The 14,868-nt window shown below is 36.9% G+C and overlaps 1 protein-coding gene across 2 annotated transcripts in view; it reads left to right on the top strand.

The window, feature by feature from the left end:
- The window catches only part of COL4A5 (collagen type IV alpha 5 chain), a 235,878-nt gene that overhangs the window by 111,035 nt on the left and 109,975 nt on the right, over positions 1 to 14,868 (top strand). For both annotated transcript variants that reach the window (XM_053891275.1, XM_019426823.2), the window contains exons 3-4: positions 3,437 to 3,526; positions 10,779 to 10,823. In XM_053891275.1, coding sequence (XP_053747250.1) covers positions 3,437 to 3,526; positions 10,779 to 10,823 — 135 coding nt within the window. The remainder of the gene's footprint in view (positions 1 to 3,436; positions 3,527 to 10,778; positions 10,824 to 14,868) is intronic.

Below are 14,868 nucleotides of genomic sequence, written 5' to 3'. Positions count from 1 at the left end.
TCTTCATCTCTTGTTACAGTCTTTGTTTTAAAATCTAGTTTGTCTGATATAAGTATGGCTACTCTGGGTTTATTTTGGCAGCCATTAGCATGATAGATGGTTCTCTATCTCACTTTCGACATGCAGGTATGTTTAGGTCTAAAATAGGTCTTTTGTAGGCAGCATATAGATGGATCTTGTTTTTTTTTTTTTTTTCCTCCATTCTGATACCCTATGTCTTTTGATTGGAGCATTTAGTCCATTTACATTCAGAGTGATTATTTAAAGGTATGAATTTAGTGCCATTATATTACCTGTAGATTTGGCGTTTCTGGTGATGCTTTCTGGTTCTTTCTAGCCTTTGTTGCTTTTCATCTTTTTTTTACCCCCCCCCCCCCCCCTTAATATTTCGTGTAGGGTTGGTTTAGTGGTCACAAACTCCTTTAGTTTTTGTTTGGGAAACTCTTGATCTCTCCTTCTATTTTGAATGACAACCTTGTTGGAGAGTATTCTTGGCTGCATATTTTTTCCATTCAACATATTGAATATATCTTGTCTCCTTTCTCACTTGCCAAGTTTCTTTGGACAGATCTGCTGTGAACCTGATCTGTCTTCCCTTATAAGTTTAAGGACTTTCTTTCCACTTTCTGCTTTCAGGATTCTTCCCTTGTCTGTGTATTTTGTGAATTTGACTATGATATGTCTGGGTAATGTCCAGCTTTTGTTGAATTTAATGGGAGTTCTCTGTGCTTCTTGGATTTTGATGTCTGTGTCCTCCCCCAGATTAGGGAAGTTTTCAGCTGTAATTTGCTCACATAAACCTCTGCCTCTCCTTCTCCCTCTTCATCTTCTGGGACTCCTATGATATTAATGTTTTTATGTCTTAATAAAATCACTGAATTCCAAGTCTGCCTTCATGACCCCTGACATTTGTTTCCCTCTTTTCAGCTTTATTATATTTCATAATTTTGTCTTCTATATCGCTAATTCGCTCCTCTGCCTCATCCATCCTCGTTTTTATGGCCTCCATATGGGTTTGCATTTTGGTTATAGCATTTTTAATTTTGGCCTGACTAGATTTCAGTTCTTTTATCTTTGCAGAAAGGGATTCTCTTGTGTCTTCTATGCTTTTTTCAAGCCCAGCTAGTATCCTTATAATTGTTGTTTTAAATTCTGGTTCAGACATCTTACTTATATCTGCATTGACTAAATCCCTGGCTGTCATTTCTTCCTGTTCTTTCTTTTGAGGTGAATTCCTCTATCTTGTCACTTTTAAGGAAGAAAAACACAATAAAAATAATAATGAAATGAAATAAAAATTTAAAAATAAAAAAAATCAGATAAAGAAAGTTAGATGCTAAGCATGTTTTGCTCTGCTTTGATCTGTTTAAGAGAAGCTTGGTAGAAAAAAGAGAAGAGAGAAAAAAGATTTAAAATTTTAAAAGTAAAAAAAATAAAATAAATTAAAGATCAAATAAAATAAAAAATGTTGCTTGTTCTGTATCCAAAAACAAAAGAAAAGAAAAACAACAACAACAAAAAAAAAAAACAGAAGCAACAACAAAACAAATGAACAAGCAAACAAAAAAACCCACATGAAGGTAGATCCAGTTTCCCCTAGAGTCGAAACTTTGCAGCAGTCTATGGTCAGTAGAGTAAGTCCTTGGAAAGGATTTGTGCTGGTCTTATGGGGGGGAGGGACCTGCTGTTCTGATTCTCAGGCCCACTTGCCCTAGTGGAGATGTGCCTGTAGTGTGCAGGTGGTCAGGGCTTTGGTATGTTGTCTCTGTTCTCCACTTGGTGGCGCTGTTTAGCTCACTGAGGTCGATCAGTGTTGGTGGGCTAATGGTGAAAATTGTTTCACCCCTCTCTCAAGTCTCCGGAATGGGAATTTCGTGCCCTTGTAGGCACACTATCAGTCACCCCTGACAGCTCCTGTGTCCCTGGCTTCCATCAGCTCCCCACCTCCCTCTTATCTGTGTCCAAGCTGTCTGCCTACCAGGCGGTGCCCCTCTCCAGAGTTTTATCTCAGGTGTGGCTGTGTTTCAAAATCCCACACCTCACAGATCCCCGCTGTTCCAACCCACGGTCTCTGCACACTGTGGCCAGTGCACACTGTGGCCAGCTTGTCCCAGAAATGGTCGTGCTACCACACAGTGGCAGCAGCTCAGAATTTATGATAAATTGCAACACACAACCGGCTCCAGGGTTTGCTGCCCTCAGCTGGCGTCTTTGTTCCTATAGAGGTGAACATGGCATGGCAGCTTGATGACATGCCCGCTGGGTCTTTTGCCAGAGGAGAGGCCGTATCACCTCTATCAAATGCAGTCCAAGCAGGTGAACCGCTTCTCTCTGTGTCACCCAGGGGATCCTCAGACCAAGCTGTCCGCTGCCGGTGCTCTGCCCTCCTTCCTCGCTAGAGCACCACTAGGGGCTGGGCTCTGAAACTTCAGACTTTTTGCTCCACTGTTTACAAAAAACTGGCAGTATTGAAACCCTCTCCCTTTTCCCCTGTCAATGGTTTTAGGGAACTGTTTTCTTATGCGGTCTCCTGTGTGTGTCTTCACTCTTTCTCTCTAGCTGCTTTCAGGGGCAGTGCTTTCTTGTGCAAACCTGATGCCCTGCTCAATCTCCCCCTCTCTCTTTCTCCTTTCCGTGAAAACGGCTCCCTCCTCTGTGGCACCGGCCTCTTCTCTCCCCCAATTCACCTCTCCGCACCATGTACCTGCTGCATTCTCTCCCTCAAATTATGGATTGTTCTGCTAATCCCCAGATCGATTTCCTAGGTGTTCAAAATGGTTTGATGTTGCTCTAGGTATGTTCCAGGGACGAGACAAGCCCAGGGTCCCCTTACTACTCTGCCATCTTAACTCTTCCTCCTGGTTTTTTTTTTTCTTTTATGTTTTTTTGTGCTTCTACAATAACCATGCATTCCTTTTTGTATTAATCTTACAATAAGAAAAATATAAACTTTTTGGTGTTCTAGAGCCCTTTTCTGACTAATTTATCTCCAGTCAGTAATGAATTTCCCTTCTGGGTAATTCTGCAACTCTTCCACTTTGCAACAAATCTGAAAACTTCTCAGATGGTTTCGTTTTGCACTTCTTTATCCCTGCACCATATTTATTTTATGTAACCCCTACAGACCTGGTTTCCTGGATTTACTGCCATCTTCCGTGGTAAACTCTTGATGTCAGTATGTTTAAACCTCGTTTCATCTCTGATATGCTTTTTACCTTTACAGGAAAGCAATTGATTGCATTACCATATATGACAAATTCAGAATGGTTTGTGGTTTTCCACTCACATCTTACAGGTTTTCTCCTGTTTGTGGGTACTGTGAATTTAGTATCATTAAATTAAGTTAGTTTTCTCTAGATAATTTTTTGATCTTTTTGAATCTCAACCATGCCTTCGCTTGAAAATTCACTCACATTTCATTCTTGTTCAATTGCAGGGGGAGAGAGGGTTTCCAGGTTTGGAAGGCCATCCAGGTTTGCCTGGATTTCCAGGTCCAGAAGGGCCTCCAGGGCCTCGGGGACAAAAGGTATGTACCAGGTTGCCATCCAGTAATACTAGAGGCATTAAGTCATCTTAAATGTGGGACTAGGTATCAAGTCAACTAAAAATATATCTAAATAAAATAATAGGATAGCTGAGAGTCTATATTCTGTTGTTGGTTTAAAAAACTGAATATTACTGTCATATTCATATGGTTTTGGAAGATGTTGCTAATTGTATGTAGTTATTGATATCCTTAACAAAAACTGAATTTTGTCAGGAGCTCAGCTGAGCTGGAGAGAGCTAAACTGCCAGGTGTCAGAGTAGCTGATTAAGGCAACAAGCCAAAATGAAAGGAATAGTCAAACCTTTTACTGTGACAGTGTAATAAACAAAATGTTTAACTAGAAAAAGCACCAACTTTCCCACTGTCCTATTTTTCCCCATGGAACTGTACCAGTGAGGATCTTGCCTTGGATGGCCAAGAGGAAGTTGAGGGCTGTGTTGAGGCTAGTCTGTTCTGCTTCCAAAACTGAAGTAGTGTCATTGATGAGTTAAATAATGGTCAAAGACAGGTTGTACATAACTTGCTGTAATTGAATGACCCTGAGTGGGAAAAGTTGCCTGGAGCATACGCATGAATAGAATCAATACCACCACGTGACAGTTCTCCTCAGTAACCAGAACACCTGGTTTTGGAATTCCCCTCTTACTCTGTTTAGTTTGATATGCTCAATAGGAGAGACTGTCTTGAATATTTGGTAGTCTGTTATCAATGCCCTGTAGGTACGTGTTACATTGGTAGGAATGTTGAAGGCCAGGCTTTTACCAAATAATAATACCCCAAGGGAGACACACACAGTGCTGGTAGTATAAAAGCCATTGATTGCCGTGGGGATCAGCCAGCCCAAAGTTCCTTCTGGTGGGTAGGGTACTTAAGTGGAATTGGAAAATTTGTGTCAGGTGGGCACAGGTATAGGGGAGGAGGAAACCACCACTATAGAGGTCAAAATAGCCCTAGTGGCAGATCTCATTTCCCTTTTCCCAGATGCTTCAGTTAATCCCATCTCAGACAGAAGAAATTTGACACGTGAGGAGGCATTTTGTTTCTGTAGTGTCAGAGTCCAACTGTGGCAACACATCAGGTCCACTGTGATACGGTTGGGGTATCTGAGGTACTAAAATGTTTCATGTTTAGAGACATGTCTATTTGTTGTATTCAGTGGCACAGCAGTAAGGTGTTTACCTATAGGGTTGGACAGTGGGTGACATATTCAGCAGTTTGTCAAATTCAGAGTCGTGGCAACTACCTGGGATAGGTATATCAGTGACTTTGGTGAGGTAGATGTCACATAGGCTGTTCTGTGGGAGAGAAAGATGAGAGGATAGGTTCATACACCCTTTCTTTCCTATGTGCAGGCTCATGGATCCAAAGGTACTGTTTTCCTATCAGTTGGGAAGACTTTTCCCCGTTGACTGCTGCGTAGGCAATCTCTCCTATACCATAAGCAAGGATATCACCCCATGTGTATGTTATGATAGGGAATCAAAGAGATAATAGTGAATGCTAAGATTGGGAGAAGTTTCTGGGTTTTCTAAAAATAGTTCTTTTGGTTGATTGCCCTTTACCATCTATATTAGGTAGACTGGTGAACTGACCATGAAAGGGGCCAGTTCTGTTTTTTGCCTGGAAATGAAAAGTAGTTTAAAAACCTTTTTTTCCCCCTAATTTTATTTCATGTAATAGTGGTACATTATGTCATTAGAGTATTAAGGATATCAAATGGATACTCATCAAGTAGTCTTTCCAATAAAGGAGGAAATTAATTTAAATACATAAATACTCATAAACACTTAACTGTATCAGAGCATAGATTGTGGGGGTGGTGTGCTTGGGCATGATCTCTGAGGAAGTGACAGTATATCAAGGTAGTCTTGTTAGATTCAAGAGCAGAAGGGACCTGCACTAAATTTTCTGAGTAGAACTTTACACTAAGGAAAAAGCAAGACTCTAAATGACTGCCTAGAAGTTAAGTAGATGGGGCACTTAACAGAATTTCTTATGTCTAATGAAGTGCAAAAACAGCAGATTATTTCTTGTGCACCCAGAAGTGGCACAGAAGTAGCAGCTGGATCTGAAAGAGTCAAGTGGATGGAACTGAGCACTAACTCAGCAGTAATCCATGCGTCCTACTGGCGTGGGACATCTCAATGAATTCTAGCTTGGACTGGACTAACTCACCCCTCAACATCTCGGAACTCCTTAAGCTCTCCATAATTTAGACACAGCCTTATAAAAATGAGATGGGGATTTCAAGCAACTGAGATTAAATTTCAGTCATGTTAGTGAAGTGTTCAGTCATGTTAGCTTCGAAATAGAAATTACTTTGAACCATAATAAAATAAAGATACATTTCTTGCACCTGAGTTTACCCAGGTGAATTATGGGCTGAATTTCTTGTGCACCATACTTGCTGAAAGGTGGCACTTTTAATAAAGATTTGCAGCAGATTAAAAAAAGTTAACTACCTTAGAATCCCTTTGAAATAATACAGCATTAACTAGAACTATTGTACAATAGTATGACAGCTTTTAATGGTGTGATTGTATGCATTTTAGATTTAGAAATTAGTCCAGTCTTTTGCTGTGGTTCCATTTCAGTATCTGTACAATGAAAAGGTTGGACTGCTTTCTAAACTTTTGGGATTCTAAATTTGAAGAGCCTTGTACCTCTATTTCCAGTCTGATTTCGTGCTTCCCAATGTAGCTGAATTTATACTTCATAATTTTTATGTGATTGGGTGTTCTAGTACATGCATATATGTTGACATATATGCTCAGTCAAAAATTTGGTAGGATTGTTTTTTAATATGTATATTCTTTTTTAAATTTTTTAACGTTTATTAATTTTTGAGAGAAAGAGAGACAGCCCAAGTGGAAGAGGGGCAGAGAAAGAGGGAGACACAGAATCTGAAGCAGGCTTCAGGCTCTGAGCTGTCAGCACAGAGCCTGATGTGGGTGTTGAACCCACAAACTGTGAGATCATGACCTGAGCCGAAGTCAGACACTTAACCAAATGAGCCACCAAGGCTTCCCAATATATATTCTTATATATGAAAGTAAAGATATATAAAACAAATACATGTATAGATTGTATATATAAAAATTTACAAAGGATTTCTTTATTCTTAAAAATAAAATTAAATTAATTTTTGATAATATATTCATTTACACAAAATAATAAACATAGGAAAGTATATTGTGAAAAAGATTTCCTTTCCACCTGTATCCATTAGCACTGAATTCTACATATCCCTAACAGATACTAATTTCTAGTACTTTCTTGTGAATATGCTCAATAATTTTTATGGATATGCGCACAGATACAAATATATACATGCACATACATGCTTATATACACACAGACGCACTTTTACCTACGTTTGTTTATAAAGTGGTAACATATTCAACATGTTTGGCCTTTGTTTTTCACTTAATATATATTGTAGACATCTCATGTCAGTACACACAGAACTTCCTCATTATCTTTTATAACTTGATTGTATTCCACTGCATGTATAAACCATAATTTATTAAGCCAGTCCCCTATTGATGATTAGTTAAATAATTTTCAGTTTTTTGCCACTACAAACAGTGCTGCTAAGATGTATAATTTTAATAGACTTCCTTTCCCCAATAGGGGATTATCTCTGTAAGATTACCATAAGGAGGGTACATGTTTTTATGTATTTTTATGGATATTGCCAAATTGCCCCCCAAGAAGTTATATGACTTATCCTTGGTTTGGCAATATACAGGAAGATCAATTTCCCTAGTTTCACCAACCCTATTATGAGACTTGACTTTTTGTCAATCTGATAGATGAAAATGGTCTCTCAATGCTTTTAGATTGCATTTCTCTTATTAAGAGTGAGATTAAGGATCTTTTCATAGGTATAAGAATCATTTGTGTTTTCTGTGAATTGTCTTCATATCATTTGCCCATTTTTCTACTGTATTATTGGTAATTTTATATGTTAATGAGCTATTTATACATTAGGGAGATTACCCTTGGTCTGTGTTGTGAGTTGCAGTTATTTCCCCTAGGTGGTCATGTCTTTGCTGAGTATGTGCGTGTGTGTATATATATTTTTGTATATCTGTGTTTTTCAGGGGTCCTTTATGGCTTTTGAATTTTGAGTAGGAAATGCCTTCCCCACTGTAAGATTATAAAATAATTTTCCCATGTTTTATCCAAGTATATTGTTTCATTTCATGTAAATATCTATTTCTAATTCATCCTGGTGTGCGGTTTGTGATGTAAGTTCCATGTTTATTTTTTTACAAATGTCCTCACAAGTATGTCCCAGTATAAATTTCCCCATTGATTTGCAGTGCCACTTTCATTATAAACCAAATTCATGTGAATATACGCACTTGTTTTAGACCTTCCATACTCTTCCAATGATATGTTTATTCAAATGTCAGAACCAAACTATTTTAATTATTGATGTATTATGCTGTATTTTTGTATCTGACAGGGCTAGCGTCCCCTTACTGCTCTTTTTTTCCCCAGAATTTTCCTCAATGTTCTTGATTATTTATTTTTCCATATGAACGTTAGAGTCACCTTATCCAGTTGCCTTTTCAAAACTCATGTTATTTCTGTTTATTGTGTCAAATTTTAACTAAATTTATTGGGAATTGATCATTTTTTATGTTGACTCCTATTATGCAAGAACATGGAATGCCTTTCCATTTGTTCTTATTTCCCATTTTGAACTTCAGAAACGTTTTAACCTTTTCTTCTTATGAATCTTGCACATCTCTTAAGTTTATCCCAAAATATTTTATCCTACTTTTGCTACTGTAAACTGTATATTTTATTCCATTATGTTTTCTAACTGGTAGTTGGTATATAAGAAAGCTATTTATTTTCTCATATTAATTTTGTGTACAGTTATCTTCCTGAGTTACCTTATTGATTATAGTAGCTTTCATGTAATTTTCTTGGGTTTCCACTCATACAATCATTTATTTGCTTTTAGTGGTAGTTTTGCCTCATCCTTTCCAATTTTGGTACCTCTATTATCTGTCTCTTATTTAACCATGTTGGTTAGTACAACCACTACAACATTAATGAATCTTTGTCTTATACCTGCCTTTTGTGGAAAGACCCAAAAAGATGCATTAAGCAGTCTTCTCCTTGTTTTAAAATAGAATTGGGTTGAGGAGGGCACCTGTTGGGATGATCACTGGGTGTTGTATGGAAACCAATTTCACAATAAATTTAACATTTAAAAAAATAAATAAATAAAATAAAATACACTTGGATTTACTTTAATCTCCTTAGAGATGAGTCTGTTGTGGAAATAGATTATTAAACTTTTTAAGAAGTTAAGGATAGTAGACAGAATACTGCCCATACCCTAATTGATGTCCATGACCTAATCCTCAGGATTTGTGAATATGTTAGTTTATATAGACAAGCAAAATTAAGATTGCAGATGGAATTAAATTTGCTTATTAGCTGGTCTTCAACCACAGAGATTATTCTGGATTATCTAGGTGGGCCCAGTATAATCACAAGAGTCATTTAAATGGGGAAGAGGGAGGCAGAAGAATCAGTGTAGGAGTGTTGCAGTGTTAGAAAGATTCATTCAACCATAGCTGGCTTTGAAGATTGAAGAGCTGAGGAAGGCTGGCTGTTCTAGAAGCTGGAAGAAAGGAAATGGATTTATCCTCCTAGAACCTCCAGAAAGCAACAGTGTTCTGCCACTGAGACCACTGTCATACTTCTGACTTCCAGAACAGTAAGGTTGTGTTGGTTTAAGCCACTAAGTTTGTAGTAATTTATAAAAACAGCATAAGAAACTAATATACCAGGTAACCCTTTTCCCAAATGAAGCTTTTCCTGGAAGCCCCACATAAAACATAAAAACAAAGCTGCGCTGATTGAAAGAGGGTAGTGACATAGGCATCAAGGAACCCCCAGTGGAGCCTCTAAGGTTGTGAGTTGTGTGATTTAGAAACCACTTGTGTAAAGCAAGATGTCTTAGTTTAATAAAATCTGTCTAAACGCTTCAGGTGGTGGCCTACTAGCTTATATGTTCCACTGAAATTCCCATCTTTTGGAGCAGAATTGGGTTTTCTTTATTCTATTTAAAAAAACTAGTTAATAAAAACTTAGTGAGACAAAACCTCAAATTCTCAACAATGCAATTGTAACTAGAAATGGGTAAATTAACACACATGTGGTCAGCCTCTTTTGTTTACAGTCAACAGAAGAAGGTAGAAAGGAGTGTCTGGTTTGTTCTTGTTCTTTCCTAAGCTCTTCCTGTAGAAAGTGCCTTATAAAACAAAGCAAAGGTTTAGAACAGCAAACTCAAGAGCAGCACATACTTAGGCTCAGATTATGCCATTTATTACCAGCATGGCAGCAGATTGACATAATAAAGAAACTGCCTGGGGCACCTGGGTGGCTCAGTTGGTTGAGTGGTTGAGCATCTGACTTTGGCTCAGTTCATGATCTCAGGGTTCATGCGTTGGAACCCTGCATCAGGCTCTCCGCCAGCAGCACAGAGCCCACTTGGGATCCTCTGTCCTCCTCTCTCTCTCTGCCCCTTCCCCGCTTGCACTCTCTCTCTTCCAAATATAAAACATTAAAAGAAGATATAATAAAATTTTAAAAATAATGTTTAAAAAATATATAGAAAATGCCCAGATTTTCAGCTTGTATTTTCCTTATGCATAAATGATTTGAGGAGTATCACTACCACTACATTTTTGTTTTGTATGATTTTCATAATTAATTTTACAGGTCAGGTACAAAGTTTCTACTACATATCAGCAGTTTTCTTCTCAGTAAATAAAGACCTTTCTTACTTTTTTATAGATTTTTTAATGTTTTATTTTTATTTTTGAGAGAGAGACAGAATGCAAATAGGGGAGGGTCAGAAAGAGAGGAAGACACAGAATCCAAAGCAGGCTCCAGGCTCCAAGCTGTCAGCACAGAGCCCAACGCAAGGCTTGAACTCACAAGCTGTGAGATCATGACCCCAGCCGAAGTCAGAAGCACAACCAACTGATCCACCCAGACACCCCAAGACCTTTCTTATTTTCTATATGATAAAAAATAAGGTGCTTTCAGTCTCAATAATAAATGCTTCTTCCTTGGGTAAGTTTCTCACTTTCACAAAGATTCACAAAAATTTAAGTCTCTTATTGTCATAATCTAGAATTAGTTATTTGAGGGCTATTTTTGGAGGAACAAGAACTAAATCTGTTGTATCTTTCAGGGTGATGATGGAATTACAGGGCCACCAGGACCAAAAGGGATCAGAGTAAGTGATATTTGCTGTATATCAAATGTTTTGTTGGTCAAGACAGAGAAAAAGCAAACGAAGTGTTATGAGACAACTGGAAAAGATTCCTATTAAAATGAAAAAATAAATAGTTTTTAAAAAGTTAAGGGTAAGAATTGGCATATGCCTACAATTAGCCTTTCTTTATTATTTTGGCAGTTATCTATATATCCAGGTGTCTATTTAAACTAATGTACCAAAATTTTAAATTACTTTATGTGGACAAGAAATACAAAAGTGCTAAATCCTAGCAATTTGTCAATTTATTAAAAATATGTATATCTTACAACTGACTTAAACATAACTTCCCAACCTCGTGATCATCTCAGTCCTCTGGGTTCAGAGGGCCAATCACTGCAGGTTGTATATCCTTCCCAGTGTACCATGTACAAATATTATAACTTTCTTTGTGTATCTTGAAGACCGTCAGTTTGGGAAGCACTAATTTAAACCACTGTGTTAAAAAAATAACTACTTTGGGGGCACCTGGGTGGCTTGGTCAATTAAGTGTTGAACTCTTGGTTTTGGCTCAGGTCGTGATCTCACAGTTTGTGAGTTTGAGCCCCGTGTTGAGCTCTGTGCTAAGAGTGTGGAGCCTCAATATTCTCTCTCCCTCTCTCTGCCCTTCCCCTGCTTGTTTTCTCTGTCTCTCTGAAAATAAATCAATAAGCTTAAAAGAAAACTACTTTGGAAGTATACAATGTTTTCTCAATTCTAAGATGTATACTTTTTCATTTTAATGTTCTGAAAATCAGGATGTGTCTCAAAATGGAAGTACACATTTAGTGTAATTTTTCTGAAAAGCTTCTAGGTAGAAATATATCTTTCAGTGTGTTTTAGAGCTGGGAGGAAACTATAGTTCAAAAATAGTCCTGGCTTTTGGAAAATCATACTTAACTTTTCTGAGCCTCAGTTTCTCATTTGTTAAATTAGAGAGTCAAAGGTGCCTTTTAGCTCTAAAATTCTGTGTTCATAGATTGATGAGTATACTTATACAAGTATAAAGTACATGGGTGATGACATAGTATGTCTGTTTATGTGACAAAGACAGTTAAAACATTCTGATCCCTTGATCTCCAGAAATTTAGTGGATGTACAAATTTTATGTAAACATTAAAACATCCTATTTGCTTTATACTTCTTAACAATATGTAGCTTACCTTATGTGCTACTCATGCCTGGTGTTTGTAAGGACCTGGAAAAGCAGGGAAGAAACTCAAAACCCTTGGTTTTATTAGCAGATGTGTTTCTGTGTTATTGTGTAATAAGTGGATATCAATAGACTATTGAAGCTCTTCCTAAGAATCATAATATATCTCATAATAACCACAGCTACCATTAACTATGTCATAAGCCCTTCTGAGACTCAAAAAAAAAACTTGTCCATTCTCTCAATTCCCATTTGCAAGTGTCTAGGAGTGCCTGAGTAGTCCATGTCCCTCAACTAGAACTTCAGAAGTGCTTAGGAATAGGTAGCCTGATAGTTCCTGCATCCTTATGTCTCAGCTCAGAGGCAACTCTTGACATGAAAATTTTAAAAGTTTTATTATTATGGAAATTTTTAAGCATACCCAAATGTACAGAGATTATAATACAATGAACCTCTATGTACCCATCACTCAGCTTCAAAAGCTAGCAACAGTTTGACATCTATCCCACACACACACTATTTTTTTGGAATATTTTTAGGTAAATCCCTCATATCAGCCATTCCACCAATGAATACATATTTCAATATGTTACTCCAACTGATAACTACATAACCGCTATACTATTATTACACCTCAAAAGATTAGCAATAATTTTCAAATATACTTGAAAACTCAGTCCTTATTCAGATTTCCTCAGTTGTCTCAAAGATGGATATCTTTTTACAATTGGTTTGTTCAAGTTTCACATATTGCATTTGGTTTCTATGTTTCTTAAAACTCTTTTATTATGCTATTAGAGAAACTGGGTCATTTGTATTCTACTGCATTCTACATTCTTTTTTAATGTTTATTTATTATTTATCGTGTTTGAGAGGGAGAGACACAGAGTGGGAGCAGGGGAAGGGCAGAGAGAAAGAGGGCAACACAGAATCTGAAGCAGGCTTCAGACCACAAGCTGTCAGTGCAGGGCCCAACGTGGGACTTGAACCCATGAACTGTGAGATCGTGACCTGAGCCAAAGTTGGACGCTTAACCAGCTGAGCCACCCAGGCACCTACATTCTACATTCTTGATCTGACTGTTTCTTCATGATGTCATTTAAATTGTTCCTCTGTCCCCAATATTTCCTACAGACTGGAGGTTGCCTTGCAAGAGGCACCAACTAGAGAACTTTCTGGGGATATAGAAACAGCTGTGCATTTAAGATTTGTGTGTTATACTATACATAAATTATACTGCAAAAAATTAAAGAAAACAAAAAAGAATACTTTGTATATAGTGCTGTGTACTTACTATTGAATTACATCTTCTCTCACAAATATCTGTTATCCCACTTTTTTTTTATTAAGTTTGATCAGTGGTTCAGTATATGAGCCTGATTTTGCCACCAAAATTTCCCCATCAACTTTGATCCAGTGGTTTAGTAGTCATTGATGATCTTTGCCTAGATCCATTTTTTTGTTCAGAGGTGCAAAATGATGATTTTAAAAATTCCTATGAACCATTTATCAGCTAGAATTCTAATTTATCAACTGGAATTGTAATGGGGCAATGAGTTATTCTAATAGGGTAATGAATTAGTACACCAGCAATTTTGAGTGATGGTCAGGAAGGTTTACAGAATTTGTTATCATTATAAACATGTGGAATTTATGTGGTTAAATCAATTTTACTCATTATTATTTTTGAAGCCAAAATCTCCGATCTTTGGCCTGTGGGAGCCCCTTTAAGTTGGCTGGCCCCTTTCCTGTGTCCTGTTGACAAACTCTATTGACCTTTGATAATTTCCTTGCTCTCTGACACAAGATTCTTCAGGCTTATGTTGTACATTTACTCTCCAAATCTGAAAGTGACCATATATCTGATACTAGGTTCTTCTTTAGTGAAAGATGTGATTTAGATGCTACCGTCTGGTGTTAGGGGTTTTCATGGTTACTGATGGTCAGTTGATTTGATGTCTTTTCAGTTGACAAAATTAGGAAATATGTATTTTTTAAAGAGAAAAAATATCATGAGCTTATATTATTACTTCCAATTGAAATTTAAAATGAAAAGAGATTTGTATACTTACTCTCCCTCACTTCACCACCTTTCCCTCCCTGTGATGAAAATCTTGGTTCCTAATAGCATTAATATAATTTGTTATTTTCTTTATCCTACAATATACCTATGATAGCTTCAAAATAGCAATTTGCAAGTGAACAAAATAGCAATTTCAATTTTAATAGTAATAATAGGATTTTTAAATGCCATTAATTATTTCTTTGCTGTTCTTTTTTCCTCTTTGAATGGACTAATTTCACTAAGAAAGTGTAGTCAAAATATGTTTTAGAGGCACTTAAAGTAATTTTTTCTTTGTATGGTTTATGTCAACAACTTGGTTTATATTAGGTTCACCGGTTTCAGTTTGTTTTCAATTTTTAATAATATTTCTACCTCTTCTAAATTTTTACCTTTAATTATTTAAAATATTTACATTGCTGTTTAACAGTGGTATAATCAGAGATGCTTCCCACCCATTCTTGCCATCCCCTTTTTCCTCTTTCCCCCACAGGTAATCATTTTTACTATTTTTGGTATATCTTTTCATTGTTTTGTGCCACCATCCTTCTCATAAAAATGTAGCATATTCTATACACTACTTATACTTCGTTTCTTTTATTTAATATTATGTCCTGGAGATAACTACACATTTCAGTGTACATAGATTTTTCTCATTCTTTTTAAAAGCTGCATTGGTTAACATGTGGACGTACCATAATTTATTTAGTTATGTCCCTATCGTTTCTAGTGTTTAGCTATAATTATGGTTATATGGTCATTTCCGAACTTCAGTTATAACAGTGTTGCAGTCAATAACCTTTCAATTCTGA

This window comes from Panthera pardus, unplaced genomic scaffold (assembly GCF_024362965.1).
Source record: "Panthera pardus isolate Hobbes unplaced genomic scaffold, ASM2436296v1 HiC_scaffold_27, whole genome shotgun sequence".
NCBI classification, from domain to species: Eukaryota; Metazoa; Chordata; class Mammalia; order Carnivora; family Felidae; genus Panthera; species Panthera pardus.
This window is presented reverse-complemented; position numbering and strand designations above follow the sequence as displayed.